General features: G+C 40.0%; 3 protein-coding genes across 3 annotated transcripts; 2 read left to right on the plus strand and 1 right to left on the minus strand.

The window, feature by feature from the left end:
• Positions 1-923: 923 nt before the first annotated feature.
• On the plus strand, positions 924-1,934 carry gpr6 (G protein-coupled receptor 6; the record flags this gene model as incomplete). Its single annotated transcript, XM_079214626.1, has 1 exon — positions 924-1,934. The coding sequence occupies one exon, from the start codon at positions 924-926 to the stop codon at positions 1,932-1,934; it is 1,011 nt and encodes a 336-aa protein (XP_079070752.1).
• Positions 1,935-10,606: 8,672 nt separating this feature from the next.
• On the minus strand, positions 10,607-12,821 carry ccdc167 (coiled-coil domain containing 167). The gene is made up of 4 exons (XM_079216362.1): positions 12,738-12,821; positions 12,505-12,599; positions 12,307-12,359; positions 10,607-11,792 (listed from the first exon to the last, which is right to left on the minus strand). The coding sequence occupies exons 1-4, from the start codon at positions 12,786-12,788 to the stop codon at positions 11,674-11,676; spliced, it is 318 nt and encodes a 105-aa protein (XP_079072488.1). The 5' UTR covers positions 12,789-12,821; the 3' UTR covers positions 10,607-11,673.
• Positions 12,822-13,925: 1,104 nt separating this feature from the next.
• Positions 13,926-22,634, plus strand: kif25 (kinesin family member 25; the record flags this gene model as incomplete). Its single annotated transcript, XM_079214957.1, has 15 exons — positions 13,926-13,994; positions 14,126-14,191; positions 15,311-15,427; positions 15,837-15,975; positions 17,878-17,981; positions 18,061-18,146; positions 18,245-18,284; positions 18,382-18,449; positions 18,540-18,614; positions 18,797-18,943; positions 19,195-19,371; positions 20,918-21,072; positions 21,169-21,417; positions 21,955-22,110; positions 22,483-22,634. The coding sequence occupies 15 exons, from the start codon at positions 13,926-13,928 to the stop codon at positions 22,632-22,634; spliced, it is 1,800 nt and encodes a 599-aa protein (XP_079071083.1).
• Positions 22,635-23,930: the final 1,296 nt, after the last annotated feature.

Consider the following 23,930-nt stretch of genomic DNA (forward strand, 5'->3'; position numbering starts at 1 on the left):
ATGACCTCGTAAAGATCGCTGTAGTAATGAATGATATATGATCATAAGTTATTAAGCACCAAAATCCGACTGAAAGTCTTAATATAAGTGTTTAAACTAATTTGTTAATGAAGTTATGATGATATGGGTCATGGTTTGTTTGTCCGTATCTAGTTTTCTCCGCATATACCTTAATGACGATTTCAGCACCGCGGACAGCTCGTGTAGCTTTTGCTGGTGACGCAAGGGGAACATCCACCCTAAAACTGAATTTAAATTGTGCCATAGCAAGTGTTTTTTGACACTCGACATCGAACAGACAGCTGTTTGTTTAAGCTTAAAGCCTGAGCATTACAAGTTTAATTCAGAGTGTTTCGTACGAGATATTACTTCGAAGTCAGTTTTAGTTAGATGCAGGGCTTTCTTTGCTGCGCAACTCAAATTACAAAAAGGTATATGTTTTAGGGTGGACTTTCCTCGTAACGATAGATAGATAGATAGATAGATAGATAGATAGATAGATAGATAGATAGATAGATAGATAGATAGATACTTTATTCATCCCGAGGGGGACTTTTGTTTGTGGCAGCAGCAAGCAAAGTTACATAGGAGACATACAAATGTTAAGTATGAAAAATACTCAATATATACAATACAATAAAATAGCAGAGCGTATTCAATTTAAGAAAATTGAATAATAAAGACTTTGGAAGACTTTTGAAATAGATTTTCTACAAATAAATATAGTCTGAGCCTAAAACTGATTTATTTACATTTAAATTCAAAATACTGTATGTATTGGTAAATGATGTGCTATTCATTTTTTACATTGGACGTGCACGTGTGTAGGATATGACATGCAAACACCATTGCCTTCCGATTATCATTAACAATTCAATCTACTTGTTGTCCTGCCCACAGGACAAACAGACGACAGCTTGGAGATGATGAACGAGTCGCTGGCGGTGAACGACTCCTTTGCGACTCCTGTGTCTGTAGAAGCTCTCTCATGGATGGAGGCTGATTCTCCGGAGCACAACGGCAGTCTGGAGTTCTCCACCGCCCCGTTAGATTTCCCCATCAACCCGTGGGACATTATGCTGTGCATGTCAGGCACAGTCATCGCCTGTGAAAACGCCATAGTTGTAGCAATCATCTTCTACACGCCGACGCTAAGGACTCCCATGTTTGTGCTGATTGGGAGCCTGGCCACAGCAGACCTGCTGGCCGGCATGGGATTAATCCTGAACTTTGTGTTTCAGTATGTGATCTCCTCCGAGACTATCAGCCTTATCACCGTAGGCTTCCTAGTGGCCTCCTTCACTGCGTCCATAAGCAGCCTTTTGGCCATAACAGTGGACCGTTATTTCTCCCTTTACAATGCCCTGACATACTTCTCAGAGAAGACACTGCAGTACGTGCACCTGATGTTACTGGGGACCTGGGGGGTGTCTCTGTTTTTGGGCTTGCTGCCGGTGCTCGGCTGGAACTGTCTGGACGATCCGGCCTCCTGCAGCATCGTTCGCCCTTTGACCCGGAGCAACGTCACGCTACTGGCCATCTCCTTCTTCGTCATCTTCGTGCTCATGCTGACCCTCTACTTCAAGATTTGCAAGATCGTGTGCCACCACGCCCACCAAATCGCCCTCCAGCAGCACTTTTTTGCCACGCCACATTACGTCGCTACCAAAAAGGGAGTCTCCACTCTGGCCATCATCTTGGGGACATTTGGTTTCAGCTGGTTGCCCTTCGCCATCTACTGTCTGGTAGGCGAGAAGGAGTATCCGTCAGTCTACACCTATGCCACGCTTCTGCCAGCCACCTACAACTCTATGATCAACCCCATCATCTACGCCTATAGAAACACAGAGATCCAGCGCTCCCTCTACGTGCTTCTCTGTGGCTGCTTTCAGACCAACAAGGCTTACCGTTCCAGATCACCAAGTGAGGTCTAAAAAGGTGCTAGGGCTGTATGTGTGTGTGTGTTTGTGCGTGAAAAAAAGACAGAGCAAAAAGACAAATCGCTCTGTGATCATTGACAATCTGCTTACAGTTGACAGTGAATGCTTTAGAAACACAAAGTCAAGGCTAGAAATGTGTCTCTCATGCATACTATCTGCACTTTACTATGTCTCAACACAAGCTAGGAGGAGATTTTTTGAAATGCTGTGAACAAGAAACTTCTGTGAAAAAGAAAAAAACAAACCTGTGAATGTACTTAAATGAGAAAAGGAATGGAAAATCTTGCACTTTAGTCCGGGTTTTTTGAAATGCCAAAGCAGTATTGTGTGGCCCTCATTGTGTTTAAACGTTTCAACTTGTGAGTACTTTGTGCCATTTTTCTATTTTGTATGATATTGTCTTTGATGTGCATTTTCTACAAGACGAATAAAAAAATGTAAACCAGCATTGGCTCCATCATGTGTCGTTACTGCAGCATATTTCTTCCAAAGACTCCTTACTGACTTTTATTTTTTGCATCCTCTTCACTTTGTTCCCACTTCTTCCTCTGGAACGCAGGTGGGTCTGTTTTGGACTATAGTAGCACCTTGAGAAAGCACGTACCAATGAGCCAGTTGTGTTCAAACATGTGCCATGTGGTCACATGTGCTTTAATTGCCTCCCCATCCGGATGAGCAGGTGTAACACACCCAACAACTGAGGCTGCAGAACTCTGTTGTATTCTCTCTCTTATTCTCATCAACATCTACAATTATGATTCAGGACAAAGCAGCCTCCGGCACGTGTCTGTGCGTGTGACAGAGTGAGAAGAGCGATGATAATAAGTCTGGCTGCTCGCCCTGTCAGCTGCGTCATAAAGACTGAATGAACCTGGCAGCCAAAGCAGCCACAAACACAGCAGTTTATCTGCCTGGCTGTTTAAACAGGTCGTGGTTGAGGGCATCACAGTGCCGCACAGGGACGAGAATACTGTTGATACCCGGAGGCTTGCCAGCGTGTGTGGATACATACGTGGATATCTTCTGCTTGTAAATGTTTTTACATGTCAAGCTGTTCCTGCTTTTTATTAAATCGTGTCCAATACATTATATTTACAGGAGTAGTATAGTGCAAGAAGATTTTCTTATATACGATAAATGGTCAGTGCTTGTCGCCTCCTACCACCCCCCATATTCTGTGTTCACGTCCACTCATGACCTGTCGCTTGTCTCCTAAAGGGACGGGGCAGTGGTGGAACCCATCTGACACAGATACAGGAAACGGACTCAAAGTTGGATTTGTCCTTTCTGAACTCATCTTGTCAGGCTTCAAATAAGATGTTTGTGTCCTTCAAGGACCAATCAGTGTCCTGTGAGGAGCTGCTGGCAGCTATGGGCGGGGCTTAGGTGTGTGCAAGACAACACAGAGACACCACGGTTCATTCTTAACAACATGGAGGCTCCTAAAGAGGTTAGCGTAGATGCTGCATAGCATCATTTATATCAGAACTGGAGAGTATTTCGGGTTGAGCTTTAGATTGAATGGTTGTCTGTCCTTGTGAGTTGCCCCTTTGATAGTCTGAACCCCTTTGATTGACATTGTCCTCCTTCTCCTTGCCACATGTCAGCAGTCACAGGTGTTTCTACTTCATATGGGCTTTTTCACAATGGTTTCAAACTGTTCTTAGTTTTTTTTATAACTGTTTTTTTCTCCTCTGGCAGCTCGTTCCCGCTCACGTCTCAACAGCCGTTCTCAAACAACAGCCAAATAGGGATCACTGCACTTGCTCCTCATGTGGACTATCAACTGTAATAATCTCCTGTGTTGAGAGCTGTGACGCCCTCAGTCAGTCTGAAGCTGATCACAAAGTGGGGGAAAGGTGAGGGATGCTGGAGGCCACTAATGGACCGCACACGGAGGTCTGGGCACTCTGAGAGAAAGGGATGTTTGTTCACCTTGTTTTTTTTCTCTACCTCAACAGCTGTTGCTTTTGGTCACCCACCGAATCAAGCAACCACCTGTTTGTTCACAGGCCTCAGAAAGAGAATTTCTGGCAATGGGTGACAGTAGTATTGCAAGCGAAAATGTTTAAAATGGCACATGTTTCTTTAATTTTGCATGTATACAGGCATTCTACAATTCACATACCGTCCCAGTAGTATATCAGGTGGAAGATAATCAATTTGAATGAACACATTCAGAAAATTAACCAGCCTCTGAAAAATAACTACACTGTGAAAAAGGATTTGAACAATAAGTCATGATAACGTCTTTCTGTCATTTGCTTCAACTTATCATGATGATTTATACAATTACAACTGAATTGTATAAGTTTCCGATACTCCAATTCAGGTGTTCAAGCCAGTTGAAATGAACTGAATACACTGCATTTGCATGTCAATGTTTTTATGTTAAAAGTAGCCCACTTTATAGAGCTACATCAGGTCTGGTGCAGAGTTTAATCATCTGTTTATCTATCCCAAAAAATCTTATAATAATATCACAGTTAAGAACAACACTTGATGGTGATTAGTTTTGATGTCAAGTACTGGTTCACATCTTCAGAAGTTTATTCAAAGAGCAGCATTTATTGTGCTACAGATGTGCAATTACTAGAAAGACAAGATCTAAAAATATAAGACATTCATATCTACATATTCAAGAGCTTCTAGTATGAATTTATAAATCTCATAAAACACTATATAATGTTGAAATTAGACTGTAAATGCACAACATTAGGATTCACACATCTATTTTATGTACATCAGTTGGGCTTATTGATTTAACAAAGCTCAAAGCCTGCTTCACACTTGTGGAGGTAGTAAAGACACAACTTCTGACTTTCTTCTTACCTCCACACGTGTATTTATTTACATATCTATCTGCATCACTAAAGCCACATTTCAGTCACATGATGTACATGTCTGATATCTGACTTGCAGCTTAAAGTGCAAACAATAGCAACACGTGTATCATAAAGAAAAAGTAATTAAATACATTTAGCAACTGTGTCATCTATTATCAGCGGCAAAGTGGGCTTTTTATTTTTGCAGAGGTTTATATTAACAACACAAAAACATTTCTTCCCATTGATATTAAATCCATTAGACTAAATAGGGGCTAGCAGTGTTTGAATTATGTAATGCTTGATCAGTGCGGACCTGAGCAGCTCTCCAGGCAATTACCAAAGTACACAGTCCAATGATTCCCTCATTAATTACAGCGGTGTAGAAAATGCTCTCCATAGGAACATATTGCTCATATAACCATGAGCTGAAAATGCTTTGGAATTATAGATTGTGTAATCACCCAGATAAAATAATGTTTGCTTCTGGGTTGTCATTATTACGTAGGAATGTTTGAGACACAGTACAGATGGTCGAAGAAAGACAGACTCAAAGAAAATCAATAGTTGCATTAATTTATGATACTGCTCCCCATGGAGAGCGCAGTGGTGTCCAGGAAAAACATTGATACCGCCTACAATGCTTTTTGATGATTAGACACTGGGTTTACCATGATGAACATACACACACAGGCACACACATATACACACACACATACAAACAAGCAAGCACCAGACCCAAATGCATGCTTTATCTCTCGGAAAAGCAGAGACACGCTCACATCAGCTAAATAAAAAACGCTTTGCAATAAAAGCTATTGTCATTTGCCTTTGTCCCTCTGCCTGCAGCCTGATCAAGTGTGTGCCTGTGTGCCTGTGTGCGTGCTTGTGCTGGCACAGGATTGTCAGTAGCCTGGAACCTAGCAGGATGTGTCATGGGTAATTTACCAGATTCTGGGTGGGTGTGCATTGCATGTGCGGGCGACGCTGGCTGTATTGTGTACCATTTATGCTGCCTGCTAGATGTGTGAAGGTGTGTGTGTGAGGGGGGGGGGGGGGGGGGGGGGGGGGGAGGGGGAGGAACACGTGTGAGTGAGTGTGTGTGTGGGAGAGAGAAGCCCTAAACCTGACCCAGGAGCATTAACTCCTCTCCCTTGGTTTTCTCATAAAAACACAGTGTGACATGATGAGTCAGGGACATAGTTTGAGGTACAATGAGTTTAATACGTGTCGTGGACAGCAACACACTGTTTTTGTCTTTGTACTCACACTAATTATGTTCACTTTAGAAGCTAAACAACACCTACATAGGGCACTGTCCCCTCTTAACGGGGGTATATTTATAGTTGAAAGCTTTTAAAATGATCAAACATCAAGAAACACGTTTCCAAATAGGGGATGAAACGCTTTCTGTCTTTATGTTCATTTCTCCACTGATTTTCTAGACAAAACGTGTCCTCTCTTAAATGTTGATTTAGTGTTAACATGTTCATATATAGTTTAATCATCTGATATCAGATGTACGTAAAATAAACTGATAATATGTATTATTACCTCAAATCACTCAAATCAATATTTGAGCTGCGAGTGCCTAAGTACTGCTCGATCCCCTTGTGTTCACGTGACCCTGATAATGAAACACAAATCCCTGAATGGATTCAAAGCAAGAACTTTCTGTCGTGTAGTTCAGTCGTCCGATGTCTTCAAACTGATACATTACATTTTTCCTCCTCATTTATAGCAAATATGGAATAAAAAATATCAGGTATCATCTTGTTCAACTCATTTAACTGTTTACTCCACACACAAAAAAACTAATTGAAGTACTTTATGTCCCAGTTTCGCTTCAATGTATATTGTCATTTTTTGTTCTCGTGCTCTTTATTGGACACACTTTGATGAATGGACAGGAGGTTACTATCTGTATCTGTGGATTGGCTCCTTCTGAATGGCCCTTACAGACTAAAGGTGACTATTTTTATATTCTATTTTGAAAGTTTTCTGTCATTCTGTACAACAATTAATTGCAATTTGTTATATTTCATGGCTAAAAGAGAGGAGGGCTTTGATTCCATGTTGACATAAAAACTGTGAATGCCTCAAAATGTTCAGGAGAAAATCATAGGAGGAAAGATCGAACACATTCTGTCTTTGTTTGGACCATTTAACTCCTTCAATTTTCGCAACCAGGTCAAAGTGACCAAAATCATTAAGAATTATTATTTTTTTTGACATGCCTATATCTGTGGTCAATATAGACTTCTTCTTTTCAATAGAAACTCCTTTTTACTTATTAAGAGATTACTCACCACTCTGACTACAGCGATGATGACTAATGTAGAATCCATCCATGACCAGCCCAAGGACTCGAGAATATGGCTTTCATTATAAACTGAGCATGATGGCTTAATTCCTGACTATCTACTTTAATGCATGGATTTCAAAGAAATACGCTTATTACACATCACTCAGGATGAAAGCTGCATGTTGACATTTTGTCACGCGAGTCGATAGTAACGTGACTTGTTTGTCACTTGCCAGTCAGTCACATGAGTGGTTCAAGTTAACATAAACCTTGCTCTTATCCTATACATAACTGAGTGGTGTTATTGCCTAAAACTGACTTCCTGTTAATACGGAAGTTTACTTTGATCAGACACTCTGTATGTAATAAGTTGAAACTGACACTACAGGTTCATAAATATTCACATATGGGATCAAAGGTACACACGTCGACAAAACCGTCGATATCCACAGTTAGTGATGCTGAAATGTATTGAAGTGCATTTACTCAATTCAATCAATCTGACTATTATTTAATCCCTTTGCATACAAGTAAAATGTAAGAAAAGTTGATGTGAATATCAATTTACAATAAGAAAACACCAGAAATAACTTGGTATACCAACAGAAACCAAGAAGCATGACAGAACACTTCAGGAAGTCTATCCTCGAGGCGCGGGCCATAGTAATAAAAGGACGCCTCACCAATAAGTAAAATATTACTATCAGAAGACCTGAGGGTTCTAGAAGGTTCGTAGAGGCGAAAAGCTGATCTGATAAAGAAGATAGACCAAGACAAGAGCTTTATAAACCAATATAAGGACCTTAAAATCAATTCTGAAGCAAACAGGTAGCCAATGCGGATACTTTAAGACTGGTGTAATGTATTCTCTCTTTCTGGTTCGACTCAACACACACATAGACAGCTGAGGTTTACAGTCATTGTAATTGAAAATATATAATTTTTAGGGAGACCAGAAACTAGAGAACTGCAATAGTTAATCAAAAAATGATGTTTAAGTTTGAGGTTTAAATATTATAAAACAAAAGCCACACAACACAGCATGTATAGCCAATGCTAATTTACAACACCTGCATTTGGATGGGGCTTTAAAATACATAAAACTTAACAACAATTCCACAAAAGGTCAACTTTTCTATCACTATGTCAATATTTATTTGTGGCATACAAGACACAAATATTAAATGACATTGAAACATGACCAAACATTTAATACAAAACCTTTATGATGTCACATGGCTCAAGTGAACTAGCCAAAAAAGGCAACAGAGAAGGTTGAATACCTGAAGAGACGACCACGCTCACGTAATGATACCTGACCTCAGCGCTGACTCTGAACCTCCAGCTGCAGCAGGTGAGCTCAAACATCCCACTGCTTCACTACCAAATTAATTTAATGTGACATCTGGCATCTGTTTTGTAAGTTATGTTCTTTCAGAACTTGAGGCAACTTAACACATTGTGTCATGAAAAGCAAGATCGCACACAAGGTCAGCGTCTGACCTGCAGGATCAAGCAAAGGGAAAGTCAATATTATATAATTTAGAAGGAGCAATTGTGGCAATTGGCCAAAAGTAAGACTATAACTGACTGAAAGTCTCACAACCATTTATCAATTGTTTTATTATAAATGAGAAATCTTAGTCAATTTGATTGTATTTAATAATAATAATGCATTTGATTTATAAAGCACTTTTCATACTACTCAAAGACACGTTCCAACTTTTTTTTAAACCATCATAATGCTATACAATAAAAACAAATAAATAATAATAAAAACAATAAGAACATTGAGCACACAATCATACATTGAAAGCAGTTCTGAAGAGGAAGAGTAAATACTTAAAATGGTGTTGAAAAATAAAATCAACAAAAGCCCTCAATAACAGTGTTACTTACTAATTTGACTTTGTACTTATTACTTATGAAGGGCACATTACAAATATGTTTTTAAATGAGCTATAATATCAATCACAACTATGACATGAATATTTGGACATAATCAGTGGCCATAATAATCTTGTAAATCCCACAGAATTATTGCACAATGGGCTTGTTTACATTTGTTTAATGTGGGGATGAAAGATTGAGAGAGCGTAGGCGTGCTGCGGACGGTGCTGGTGATAATAGCGTGTAGGAAGAAGGGCAAACTAACAAGTGTTTGCTGGTCTGTCCTGTCACACATTTTACTGATCTCCCATAACAACCGAAGAGCTCCCCTTTTTGAAATATATCTGCTGCTGGAAATACTCAGCAGGCCGAATGTGTATTAATCCGCAGCTGAACATATAGGTCCCAAGAAGGGCACCATTTCCTCCCGTCTGAGTCAGATTTACTTAAACCTGCAGAAACCAGTTGTCTTTCTTATCCCCCGACATGCAGTTATGATTCACAACCGTTTTTACAGATGTTCAATAGGAACCAAAGGGCATGGGGCTGAGTATCACACAGTTTAGTTTAGTTGATAATTATTAGGAGATTTCCAGCTTTCTCTTTAGTTAATATAGGAAACTGAGCCCATACTTGCTGGATAGATAAAGCTACAGTTATAACATTACTTAGTGTTAAATATGTCTTAGATTAAAGTGATCATTTTGAGGAACCATCACTTGAATTGGATCAAAACTGGAGACTTTATAGGTTTTAGAACAAGTAGAAAAGGTGTACTAATGGAATATGGGGCAGCACTTTATAATAACTACATGCTATTTAGCATTAGTTAAGCATTAGTAAACACTTAATTCATCATTTATAAAGCATTGTTCCAACATGAACACTCATTAGTAACTAATTAGTATGCAATTCATAAACAGTTATAAATGTGTTATTCTTGATTAATAAGCTTGACTATTATATGTTGGATTTTCATATTTATAAATGATGGATTCCCCATTTGTAAATTAAGTATTAAGGACTTCTAGATGATTATTAAGATAATGTATAAAGTGTAAATAAATGATTCAAAAAATATTGATGGTAATGTCATTTATTCATGCATTACTAATGAGTGTTCATGTTGGAACAATGCTTTATAAATGATTAATTAAGTGTTTACTCATGCTTAACTAATGGTAAATACCGTGTAGTTATTATAAATTGCGACCGAAATGGTACGACTGAGAATCACTGCAACCTTTTGCAATTAAGAGGGAAAATTATTCCACTCAAATTAACCTCAATAGATAGATACACCTTTTTTAGTCTGTACATTGACACAGTTCGACGAGGAGAATCTATGTGAAATCATTATTCCACTGATTAAACCTATTTCAGTCCTGAATGGGAACACGGCTCATGAAGAGAAGACACTTTAGAACTACTCTTGGGTCATTATAGGTACAGTAATGAGAATCAATCTCAGGAAAGTAGTTTTTAATAAAAAAAAAAAGTATCCACTCGGAATCGAGAGAATGCCTCAAGGTTTTTTTGTCTTGTCCAGAGGGCCCCTGAACGCCACTCTATTCACACCATGACTGGGTCATTGGGTGAAGAATTACACGTCCTCTTTATCTAGTATGTCAAAAAATAAACACAACTTCTCAACCACTGACTGGTTTAACGTGTTAAATCTCCTGTTGCACTAGTTGCTGGGAAAGAAAACACACATTTTCTTCAAAAGTGACAATTTGGGCCTCTATTAAAACTATAAATCATGTGATGAACTCTACTATGAAATACAAAACAATACAATGCTTCCAAAATTAGTATCATGTGTTTTCATTCATGAAGAAAAGCATTTAAGACCAAACAGATCAGTTAAGGACCAAACTCAGTTCTCATACTCTCATTTCTCACATGCGTATACAAAAAAGAAGACATTTGTGAACATGTTTATCATCTTTCATCTTTTAGGAGGTGGTGCATGGCCAGCATGAGTATCAAAAACAACAATTACATTCTTCAAGTTTTCTATGTGCTGTAACGATTAAGCATACTGTACAACTCTCATTTCAAGAAAAAAAAAAAAATGGATCAAATATTTTCATCCATAACTGCCCATGTGTACCATGCATGATCTCACATAATTATTTGTATGTGACTGAAAAGACACGCAAACTTTGTTGGCACCATTAGATGAAGCCTATATCATCAATATATTGTATTAAAGCAACATTACTTTGGTTTATTTGTGGCATAAGGCAAAATTAATAAATGTTGTATTTAATTGTTTCTTCAGAGAGAAAACTATTGTGTATATATCTATATATCTATATATATATATATTTATATATATATATATTCAGCATGTTGAACGTTATAATATACAGTGAAGTCTTTATACAGCAATGAAAACCGACTGTATACAAGCGGAGGCAAAGAGAAAAATGCCTCACTCATCTTCTCCAATGTTATCTCATATGTGTATTACTCTCATCCCAGATGTGCATGAGAGCATCGTACTGGTTTGTACGATGTCCAGAAGGGAACACGACAATGACAATGCTGCCATCTAGGAGGCAGAAATTAGGTATTTCATCAACACAGCTCTTTAGCTTTCTCATGTATTTCATCCCCGTGAACCTCATATATCATCTCAGGACAACATTGTCCTGAGGTTGCTGTTCTTTGAAGACACACGGTCGCTGTAAGTTACCAGGCGGTATCACGAGTCCTCCTCGTTGTAGAAAAAGACGTAGTAGAAGAAAGCGCTGACAACCAGCAGAGCCACCGACAGCAGCATGTTCCTCCGATTCTCTCCTCTTAACATCTCCAGCTCCTTGTCTGGAAATGACAAAACAAAACTGATAAGAGGGCGCTACTGTGTACCGGCTATCAGTTTGATTACATGTGAAACCTCATGAAGCAACACCTGCATTTGCTCTGCTGGGGAAATACTGCAGCAATGGCAGACTGAATGTATAGTTAAAGACTATAATAATATCAAGCAGGGGCTTTCTGTGACTCAGTGACTCAGATCACTTCTTTGACCGATTGATTGAGTCCTTCCTGATTTCTAAATGTTGTTTATTTGAACTGAACTGAACTGTGGCTACATAATTGCAGTCTATTTACCATGTATATGATACCACATCATATACATGGTAAATGGACCGCAATTATGGCCTCGTCCATCTTACTAGTATGCACTTCAGAATTGTCCCACTCATATATAAGGTTATTATATGCAAGACACTGGTCTGGTCACTGGAAGCAGCATTGGGTTCAGTCCCAGCAGAGGCATATCATGATGTCCATATTGTATTTTTGCATTATTTGCATATACCTACAGACTTACCTAACTTCAGCACTCGCTCATTAATGATGGTCATCTCATCTTCCAGATCCTGCCTGTGGAGCAGAGAGGATGAGACCAGCAACCTTAGTGAGCTCACACCATCTGGACAGATGCTCAGTGAGAAAGTTATTAATTGAGTGTATTTTTAACAGTCACTGTCTCCTCCATCATTATCATCATCATCATCCTCATCCTCACTTGTCCTTGTCAGAGAGCTCCTCTTTCCTGTTCCTGAACTCCGCCCTCTCCAGGTTGTCCCTGCAGCGCGCGCGCCGCTCCTCCAAACGGTCAATCTGCAACATGTACACGTCAGATGATGACGTTCACAGCGAAGCTATTGCGCCACGTTAACCGAGGGTTACGAATAAATGACATGTGTGACGTTACGTTGTTAAGAAGCGAAGGGAAGGACGTGTCTTCCAACGTCTTACCTCAGTGGCGACACTCATTTTCTCTCGTCTTTTGTCTTTCAATTTAGTCATTTTGTGTCAGACACTTCAGCAACAACCCTGTGACTGCGCGGAAGTGATGCTCTTCTTCGTTCCTCTTCAGGTCAACGCGTGACCAGGAGGCGGTGCTTCCCTCTAGCGGGACGCGCCGGCATTAACGTGAAGTCAATTCTCCATAATTCACAAACGCTTGTGTTGTTGCAGTTGTGTACTTCTGCATCAATTTGGAAAGTTATGGAAGACCATTTCTGACAGTAAAAGAAAAAGCAAATGAGTTTCAAATCTTAATTATGAGATAGAAAGTCGAAATTATGAGATAAGAAAGTCGAAATTTCCATCTGATAATTTTGACTTTCTATCTCATAATTATGACTTTCTATCTCATAATTTCGACTTTATCTCATCATTTAGACCTTTTATCTCATAATTTCGACTTTCCATCTCATAGTTATGACTTTCCATCTTATAATTATGACTTTCCATCTCATAATTTCGACTTTCCATCTTATAATTATGATTTTCTATCTCATAATTTCGACTTTCTATCTTACAATGTTGACTTTCCATCTTATAATTATGACTTTCTATCTCATAATTTCGACTTTCTATCTCATAATGTTGACTTTCCATCTTATAATTATGACTTTCCATCTCATAATTATGACTTTTTATCTCATAATTTTGACATCTCATAATTTCGACTTTCTATTTTATAATTTCGACTTGCTATCTCGTAGTAATTATGACTTTCTATCTCATAATTTTGACTTTCTATCTCATAATTATGACTTTTTATTTCATCATTTTTTTTTTATTTTACTGCGAAAATGGGCTTCCATAAAGTTCTCATTAAGATGGGAATTCAAACAATGACGGGTTTCGATCACAGCGGCCAATTTTAATCGTTTCAGATTTTCTTTCACTTTCAGAAAATTAACATAGGACCTAACGCCAAATAAAAAAAAAAAGTAATGACATCAGGAATAATCCATGCTGGAGTGACCGGAAACGGTCATCCTCCCCCCACTGAGGAGCAGACAGGTGAGTGTTGCTGCGGTCTGTTGTTGACGGTTGTTAATTGGATTATTCGACTTGACAGGATCGTCTGTGAAGGAACGATACGAGGGCATCCATTCTCGTCTCTCCAAGCGTATTTTCTTTGAGGAAAAAATGCCTCTCTTTATAAACCGAGACCAAATATTTGCGCATCAGGTATACCTGCTGGAGCACAAACTGAGGGTAAATCACTGCGAGTGTCACTCCAAATGTGAGATTAGTGTATTAGAGATTGTGAACGGACTTGTACTGTAGTTTAGCCATGTATGATTTCAAAAATAACTCTACACTTTGTAATATTTCACTGTTTTCAGAGTAAAGAGGAGCGAATACTGGAACTGGAGACAGAGAATGCTATTCTCCATTTAAGACTTGCCGAGGTAATAAGATGTCTGCCATTCATTACTTCCAGGGTTAAACCTTTAAGGCCTATGGAAATCCCGGATCACTCTATTCTATTCTGTACTGATTGATGGGAATATTGTATTATATGTATTCCTTGACCTCCTAAGTTGTTGAAGAAGGCTTTTGTCTCTATTAATGTTGTGCTTCTTGGCTTAAATTCAAAAGTTTTTTCTTTCCACCTCGGTGACTGCAGAGTTGGATCATGTGATGTAATTTAACTTGAAGGATCATCAGAGAGGCCCACTTTTAATTTGATTATAATTATCGTTGTATGGAGCCAGACATTCTAATCTAGTGGACAGTGGAGATCAGTTGAGCCTTGGTCATGTGTCGCCTTTATAGTATGTAAGTATGTCTCTGTTATATTATGAGAATATGGACATTCAAAATAATTATGTCAATAGCCTTGAGGTGTTCAGTGCCAACACTTCAACACAGACTATAATCAAACTACTAGTATGACTCAAAGTAGTGTTTAATTGAGTTTTATAGGCCCTTCGTCATAGCAGGAAAATCACATGTGTAAAAATATTATACAATAGGAGACAATAATATAGAGTGCCGGTTCGAGGGTCCTGATAGTGAATGTCAAAAAGGTTTTTTATTTATCTTTAAAGATCTGGCAATCAAAATGCTCATTAATGTGCACAAAATAATGGAACTGAATAATGTAAAACAGTTACTTTAAATGTGAGCAGCCATGTATTTACTTGCTGTGCAGCATTTAAAGTGTAATGCGTTAATGCTTTTCCTTAATTCACCCCCTATAGAACGAGTAAGAAGTCCCTGATAATTGAAAACAGAACACTACACTGCTCAATAACACAATGACTGATCATTGAACGTCATAGCTGTTGCTGCTCAGGTTTTGGGATAACAATCATTTCCCTGCTCTCGCACAACATTTATTCCTGTGCATTCTAGGTTCCTTAGTACTCAACAGTTGACAAAGAAATCAGCCTCTCAAAAAAAACATATGCAATGTGCTCACACTTTGATGAATTCAATTAAGCATCACATGACACATCGACCGGTCATACTGTAGCTTGGCACAGTGGTGCCGAATAAGTACATTGACTTCTCCTCCTTTTCAGTGTTTGGGGAAACTCCGTCGGGACCATGAAGAGGAGACCCTGCACCATCATCAACACCAGAGGGATGCTCAGAAGATTACCCTGTCGGCCCTTTCCAAACTCCTCGCCGAGGTCCAGGTACAAATGCACTGAGATGAATGTTGAGTGTTTAATGGTAGGTTGGGATTTGTCTTGACATCTGTTTGTTGAGATAAATAAATAGCAAATAGCAAACAAAGTCAAGAAAAGGAAAGTAGTGTGGGAAGTCAGAACACACACACACACACACACACACACACACACACACACACACACACACACACACACACACACACACACACACACACACACACACACGCAGTTTTTATTTAGCTGATGTGTGCTTGTCTCTGCTTTTCCGAGAGATAAAGCATGCATGTGGGTCTGGTGCTTGCTTGCTTGTATGTGTTTGTATGTATTTGTATGTGTCTGTGTGTTCATCATGATAAACCCACACACACACGGAGCCCCACACAATTCATTTGTCTTCTCTGTGTGTTTGTTGCAGGCTGTGAAGCAGGACTTGAGTGAACTTTTCGCAGTGTATTTCAGTTTTTCCAGTGAGCTGGAGGAGCAGAGCAAGCAGCTGCTGGAAAAAGTACAAGCTAACTGTTCTCTGAATGGTCAGCGTGGAGACGAGGTTCAGAGTGAGTAATCTGAGTGTGACGCACCGCAGGTCCAAATGGATGCGGCATCTCATGACATCATCCATAGGTCCTGACTGAAGGAATTCCTTGAGGCTGGAATGTAGGTGTAGGGTTTGGCACCATCTTGGCAGATGTTTGGATTTAGAAAATCCTAAATTGGGCATCATGGTGGAGTCTGGGTGGGATTTTTGTGACTGATGCACATGTTTTAAGATAAACGTAACGTTTTATAGGTGCAGTTCATAAAGGTTTTTTTGTCCCGTGGGTGTTACAACAAACTATTAACTTATTAACATATTAACATAACAGAAGCTGCACCAGCATCTGCTCTGTGTGGTTCTGCTACTATAATAATAATAATAAAAAATAATAATAATAATAATACTTCAATCTTATATAGCGCTTTTCTAAGTACACAAAGACACTACTCTGTCTCCTCAGGTGCTGCCAGGTATTGTAAACCACAGAGGAGGTTTTAAACTGTCAGAAGTTATTTCATTGATCTTTGAAGGCATTATTTAAAGGATCATTTTTTGACCCTCCTTCCTGGCATCACATTTTCTACGTCTCTCGTCTGTTCACGTTGATGTTGCGCTCACTCATTCCCGCTCTCTGTGGCTCTCTCCGTTCTTAAGTGGTTTATGTGCTGGCTGTATCTTGATTAGGATCTGTTTTCTGGTAATCCTCTCACACTGTCCCTCCCATCCTCTCTCTCACTCTGCCCTTCGAGGTTGTCCAAGGTGGACTTGTTCTTATGCAGCTCTGCACGTCGGCTGCTCACCGTGGCTCTGATGATTGGTTGAAACTGATCTTCTAAGTACATGCTATAATGCTCCATGCAAGCTGCTATAAACAACGTGTTTTTTCTTGACTTATATTGTTGATGGTAGTTAATGGAGAATGTAAAAATATAGATACTTACTGTGACTAAATAGAAATTAATTCGATCTACGTTGGATTTTATTTTCTCTTTTTTCCCATAATTATTTTATATTTTGTGTAACTGACTTTGTACTTAATACACCCACTTTTGAGTATTTCATGATTGGTAGCTGTGAAGGATGAAGGACGAGTTGGTTAAGTGTCTGTTAGGTTATTGGATTAATTAATATTTTATTTTCTAATTTCCTAATCTATAAATCGTGAGAAGAAGAGAGTATTTGTGCCATTTTCACACCGCCTTATATTATATTGATGATAAACCAACCATTTAGAAGATATACACGTTTGTTAAATCACAACTTTGTTTTATGTATGTGTTATTGAAAACATATACAACATATACACTTTTTTTGTTTTGTCTTATGACACCTACATTTCCTGGGAACATTGCAAAACAATAAATTAATAGATAATTTACAGGCTTAAAAGTACAGATTATTTTACAATGAAAGAAGTTATCTGAACTATTTTGTAACTGATCGGTGGAATGTTGAGGACAATTTATGTTTCAAATAATCTATAAACACAGAAAAATTCCTCTCCAATCTTCTGTTCTATTTAAGTAACCAAAGTTATTCTTGAATGTCTCAGCCTGTCCTGAGTGAAAGGAGTTGTTTGGTGCCAGGTGTGTGTATGTGATTCAGGATTAAAGATATGGCCTGGATTCAAAGATTTACACCAGAGAACAGATGCCTCTGGCTTTGGAGTGGATTTTTACAAAGACAAATAACTCATTCATCCACTTTTCTGCCTTAAAATAGCTTTTTTTTTACTGCACCAAATTGACCACAAAATCCGACCCGGTTGTTCACAATACCTCCGGCAGCATAGAATCCAGGAGAGACTTTTACATGATGGTCTTGTTTGTTGCACCAATGGTGTTAACCTTTAACCCCAGTCCATGATAGAACATTGACTGGACTGTTTTCCTTCAACTATATTTCTGCTCTCCCTGCCCAGATTTGCAAGCTGGTGTTGCAGCTCTGGAGCGCTCTCTGGAGGAGGAGAGGGAGAGGTGCAGGGCAGAGAGGCAGCGAAGGAAAGAACTCCATAACACACTGGTGGTGAGGAAAGATTTAAAGTGCCAGAAGATAATGTGCAAAATGGTAAGTTCTGATATTGACCTTCATTGTTTTGCTACAGGAGTTGAGAGGGAACATCAGAGTTCACTGCAGGGTGCGACCACTTCTACCCTTTGACCACTTCCAGTCTTCCACGTCTGGATCAAGGTAGGTCAACACATGATCCATCATGGCAGCATGAAATGCTGTAAGATACCTGGGTTTGAGTTGTAGTGTGCTTGAAAAGCTATGCTTTCCTCTCTCAGGCCTATGCCATCAGAAGAAGTGGTCTCTGCAATCAGTGATGTGAGTTCCAGAGACTCTTGGGTGTATTTTATCTTAGTGCTGCGAGCTGCATCAGGCTGCTTACTTCTTTCTGTTATTCCTCATTTGCTGTTTTAAGGACACGGTGATGGTGAATTGCATAAAAACAGGCTTGCCGCTGCAAAACAAGATGTTTGAGTTTGAGAGGTACAATCAAACATTAACATTGATCACACACAATAGTCTGTTTTTAATTTTCTGTTTCTTAATGATTGATTATGATTGTGCTTCCTCCAGAGTGCATGGAGCAGAGGATTCACAGGAGGCCGTGTTTCAGGAAGTCAAGCCGCTCCTCACTTCTCTGATGGACGGGTGAGCGAGAAAGCAGACAACAAAGGGCTATAACAATCACATGTCATTCAGATGTATTCATTCACTATATTTATTAAACACTACACAGCATAGACGAGGAGAAAACAATTACATACATGATACAAAGCATAATATGCCTGCTTCAGCATGAATTGAATGTTATCTTTCTGTCTACCCTGCAGCTATAATGTGTGTATCATGGCGTACGGGCAGACAGGCAGTGGGAAGACTCACACCATGATGGGATCCCAGTTGCTGGAGGAGCGCTCAGGGACGCAGCAGGAGGCACAGCAGGGTATTATCCCTAAAGCTGCTGCTGAGCTCTTTCGGTGAGAAAGAAAGACATTTTTTATTCATTTGTTTTTGTGATATTTACAGTGCATAATGATTAAACTCAGCAAGAAGTAAATATGTTTTCACGGCGTGTTGAAAACCACAGTGAAGCTGGTCTAATTCATTGTATTCTAATTCAGACCTTCAAAGACCATCATAAATAAAAAATACATACAGCCCTTTAATTACTAATGTGGGGTGTGTGCGTGTGCGTATGTGTGTGCATGTGCGTGCGTGTGTGACCCAGACTGATCTCTGAGAAGCCTGCAGAGGGCCTCACGGTGGAGGTATCGGTGATGGAGGTGCATAACAACGAGGTGCTTGACCTTCTGGCCAGAGATGCGCAGGGCAACAGCGCCGACCAGCGCCGGGACGTCATCACCACCTCCTCTGGTACCAGCCAGGTCACCTCCCTCACGCATGAGTGAGTACAGCCGGAGCCGGGTGACTGTGAGCAGAAAATGTAAAACGCCTCAAATTCTGTGCAGTGGGAAAGAGGGCCATTGTAGTAAAGAACCCAAGAGAATTATGTTCTCAGATATGTTTCTCAAAAGTTAGTTGGTGACATAAACACTTCTTAAAGTGGCCAGAAACAAGCTCCAACTGAACGCTGATGTTGCTAACGAGCTGAGACGAGCTGTAAAAACATTATAATCTACTTTTATGTTGATTGGGCTAACTTGTTCCAAATAGTTTCTTATTTACATATATTGCAGACATGCAACAACATTATCATTCATTCTGATGAGTGGATGTGTCTGTCTCTTTAGCTGTTAAATGCAGCGAGTGTGGGTTTTAGTGCTTTTACAGTGAAAACAGCTGCCTGCTGTGGTTGAAAACAATGTGTGAGTAGTGAGAGTGAACCAAACAGTAAAGTTGCGGGCAGGAAAACCAAAACATAAAGTTAAAAGACGCTGCCCTCCACAGAGCTGAGAGCGACTGCAAGGTCACATCTTTCATATACATCGTCATGAATGAATGTATACTTTATTAATCCCAAAAGGGAAATTTGGTGTTGAGTAGCAGCAATTTAAAGACAGAAAATAAGATATCAAAACAGCAGGAATGAAAGATATATACAATAATAATAATAATTAAATAAAATACAAAATAAAATTAAAATATCTGGGATGAAAGAAAAGCACAGTATTAATTCAGGAATTAAATTAAACTTAAACAGTAGAAGTGCAAAAGTGCAAGTATGTATGTATGTGTATATTTAGTGTGTGAGGTGTAATAAACAATCAATAACAAACAATAGGAGAGTGCAAAAATGCAAGTTATGTATGTAATATGTGAAGTGTGGATAAACATAAACATGTACAGTGATTAATCAGTCATAGGATCTGGCAAGTGGTGACTTGTTATAAAGCCGTAATGCCGTAGGCAGGAATGTTCTCCTGTAGCGGTCCTTGTTGCAGCAGAGCGTGAGGAATCTGTTAGAGAAAGTGCTCCGCTGGCCTTGCAGCAGGTGGTGGAGAGGGTGGTCCGGGTTGTCCAATATGGACAAAGGTTTCTTCAGCGTCCTCCTCTCCACCACCTGTTCCAGAAAATCCTGCTTGCAGCCGATGATGGAGCCGGCCTTCTTAACTAGCTTGTTAAGTCTGTTGGTGTCACCGGCTCCAATGCTGCTCCCCCAGCAGACAATGGAGAAGTACAGGGCGCTGGCCACAACCAACTGGTAGAACATCTCCAGCATCTTGCTGCACACATTGAAGGATCGAAGCTTCCAAAGGAAAAAGAGTCGACTCACCCCCTTCTTGTAGACAGCGTTGATGTTGGCCTTCCAGTTCGGTCGGCTGTCGATGGAAACACCCAGGTACCTGTACTCCTCCACTATGTCCACATCCTCTTCCAGAACACTCAGAGGACTCGGAGCCGTTGCCTTCCTCCCGAAGTTATGTGGTTATTATAACAGCTTTAAGGATAAAACACCGGGTGATAGTGTCTGTGTTTCACATGTGTTACAGGCCTGTGCATAATGCCTCTGAGGTGATGCAGGTCATCAGCAGTGTTTTAAAGCTCAGGGCTCACTGTCCCACCCTCGTTCACACCGACTCCTCGCGCTCTCACCTCATCGTCACCCTCACGATTTCCTCCAAGAGCCCCAACGCTCTGGCCCTGGGTGAGACGCGTTCATACACAGACTCACACACGAGCATAAACGACACACTCTCTGCTATGTCTGCCTGCGTTGCGACTTTATTACTCTTTCTCTTAGCCCGCAGGCTACAGAGTGCCAAGAAGGACATGCAGCGCTCCACTCAGAAGGAGTGGTGGAGTCCACGCTGCCGCCGTGCCAACCCTGCTGCCCACCACTCATCTGACGACCATCTCTTCGCAAGCACGCCCTCCTCTCCGTGCCGCTCCCCTTCACATTCGCCATGCCCCTCCCCCAGGCCCAGCATCTCTCAGGCTCCTTTCAGGACCAAGCTGCAGCTGGTGGACCTGGCGGGGAGCGAGTGTGTCGGTGAGAGGGGCTCATGGGAACTTTGGCTCCTAAATGTCTTGCACTAAGCAATGTTATAACTGAAAAATATACCCAAATTTGATAAATGGGGCTCTAGGCATATGCGTAATTAAGATGCTGTAGATTAATTGCTGCTTAAAATGATATTCAAGTGTCAAGTGGATACATTCATGAGATTCGAAAACAACTCTAAAAACGGTGAGTATTCCATTTAAAGTAAGCTCATCACAGTTTTCAGTTCCAACTTGGTGTTACTTTTAGACGCATATGCTGCTTAGTGTAGATTAAAACAATCAACTCAAGCTCAAATACAACTTGATTCTATTTTCTGTAAGTGTCTGCACCATGAAATATCAGACGATTAAGCTACAGATAAAGGTTCACAGGTTCACAAAGATGCAGGTCTTTGTATTTACCTTTAATAACCTTTATGTTCACATGCAAAAGATCACTGGACCATATACAACTAGTGCCTCTTCACTGAGCAGATCAATTAGCTTTAGGTCAGATTAATGTGTGTTTGTATGTGTATACCAGGCATGTCTGGAGTTTCGGGTGCAGCTCTGTGGGAGGCGTCCTGTATAAACCGCAGTCTCTCTGCTCTGTCTGATGTCCTGGGAGCTCTGGCCGAGCAGAGATCGCACGTCCCATACAGGAACAGCAAACTCACTCATCTGCTACAGGATGCAATAGGTGAGGTGCGCACACAAACACACACGCACATACACGCTCTCTCACACACACACACACTCTCTCTCTCTCTTTCTCTCTCTCTCCCTCTTGTATATGACCTATGCCTCATGTCTGCTTTCCATGGGAATGACTTGTTCAAACTCAGAATGTCTTCATCTCTCTGAGAGATTCCACATACTAGTATGGTAACCCGATCTCTAGCATAAACACATGTAAACAGACCCAACTTTACTGAAAATACTCTGGAATAAGTATGTGTCCATGCCCAATAATGAAAAGAGAAACACAAGTTCAATGCATGTGATTAAATATAATCTTTTCCTTATCGTTTACCGTCTCAGGCTTGACTTTGCTCTTGTTGTTGTCCACCAGGTGGCGATGCCAAGCTGCTGGTGATGCTGTGCGTCTCTCCCACACAGCGATTCGTCACCGAGTCTCTGCAGTCTTTGGGCTTTGGCATGCGGGCCCGTCAGGTCCAGAAGGAGCTGCCGCAAAGGAAGAATAGCACCCTCAAAATCAAGTGACGAAACAGAGAAGAGATGTCATCATTTGCAGATGCTGTGGCAACATAGATCCTGAAACAATCATGCCAACAAAACAGATTTTGAGGGTATAATTGTTATCATGTTATTTTTCTGTGTTAGAGAGGCCCTTTTTACTCTTGGTACTTTAACTAGGAAATACATAGGTTTGGCCAGAATTGTTATATATTCTGTCTTTAAATAGATCTTGGTAGCAGTGCATGTCTTATGGGGCTATCGGAAAGCCAAAAATACTTGATGCTTGAATGCAAAACAGATTAATAATGTGTAAATAACCTTGATAATTACCAAGGGTGCTGAGTATTTATGACTGACATTGAAACTATACAAAGGCTGGGTAATGATAACTCAATTTAGTATGAAATCACGGTATTTTGACATTTTTTCATTTCCATTTAGCTGTAGATGAAGTCAATAGTCAACAGTCCTGTATCATGCAAAGGCTTTCTGACTGAAGTCGTCTTACATGTATTGTGCTGTAAAACATTTCAGTACTTGCATGCCATGCCTTCTCTTTTTTAGTGATTTAGGTGTAGTTATGTTTATACAGTACTCATGCTGATGTATCCTGTGTCTGTAACCATCACCTTTTTTTTGGTTAAACATTAGAAATCTTTCAAGCGCCTTGATAGAATAGTCTTCGTAGAAAACGTTGTCAAACTCTAAAATAAACAGCAGATGTGCAGATAATTTGAGTCTTTGTGTAACTGTCTGTTCCACAAAAATGTACTGCAAAACATATTGTCATTAGGTTATTAAAACAGTGTTTGAATAATACATTGTGCAGCCCCTCTAAAAATAAGCTATTCATATAAAGTTTATGCTCACAACAGGCTTTCCAAACAAACTACTTCCCCTGTGGGGGGTTGTTCCAGTAAGACGTCTGCCGCTGTGTAGATTACGGCAAGGAGGAATGCACACAATCACTTTAGCATTAAGGCAAAATGGGATTATTTTTAGCTTTTGTTTCACCATAACTTATTTGGAGCAGCATGCATAAGCATGTGAGGAGCTGTAAAATGTATTGTCCAATGTGGCAAACCCCATCAGGAGGATAATAAGGTGCACCAGCTAATGATTATTTGGTCTGTTGACTCTAGTTTAATGTTGTGGGTAAACAAGTCAGGCAATTTTCTCCAAGGTGTAACAGTTGGACACCTTCCAAGCATGAGCAGAATAACTCACTGTACACACACTTTAGATGAGCCTCCTCCTGCCAGCATGCTGCACAATGTATTGAAGTTATAATCCACACAGACACGAAGCTGACATGTTTTT

Source organism: Taurulus bubalis (assembly GCF_910589615.1).
Source record: "Taurulus bubalis genome assembly, chromosome: 3".
NCBI lineage: Eukaryota > Metazoa > Chordata > Actinopteri > Perciformes > Cottidae > Taurulus > Taurulus bubalis.

Coding starts and splice junctions, on each gene's coding strand:
- ccdc167 (XM_079216362.1), bottom strand. CDS start 12,788: ATGACTAAATTGAAAGACAAAAGACGAGAGAAAATGAGTGTCGCCACT. Junction 12,600..12,737: donor AAATGAGTGTCGCCACTGAG/GTAAGACGTTGG, acceptor TACATGTTGCAG/ATTGACCGTTTGGAGGAGCG. Junction 11,793..12,306: donor TGAGCGAGTGCTGAAGTTAG/GTAAGTCTGTAG, acceptor TGTCATTTCCAG/ACAAGGAGCTGGAGATGTTA.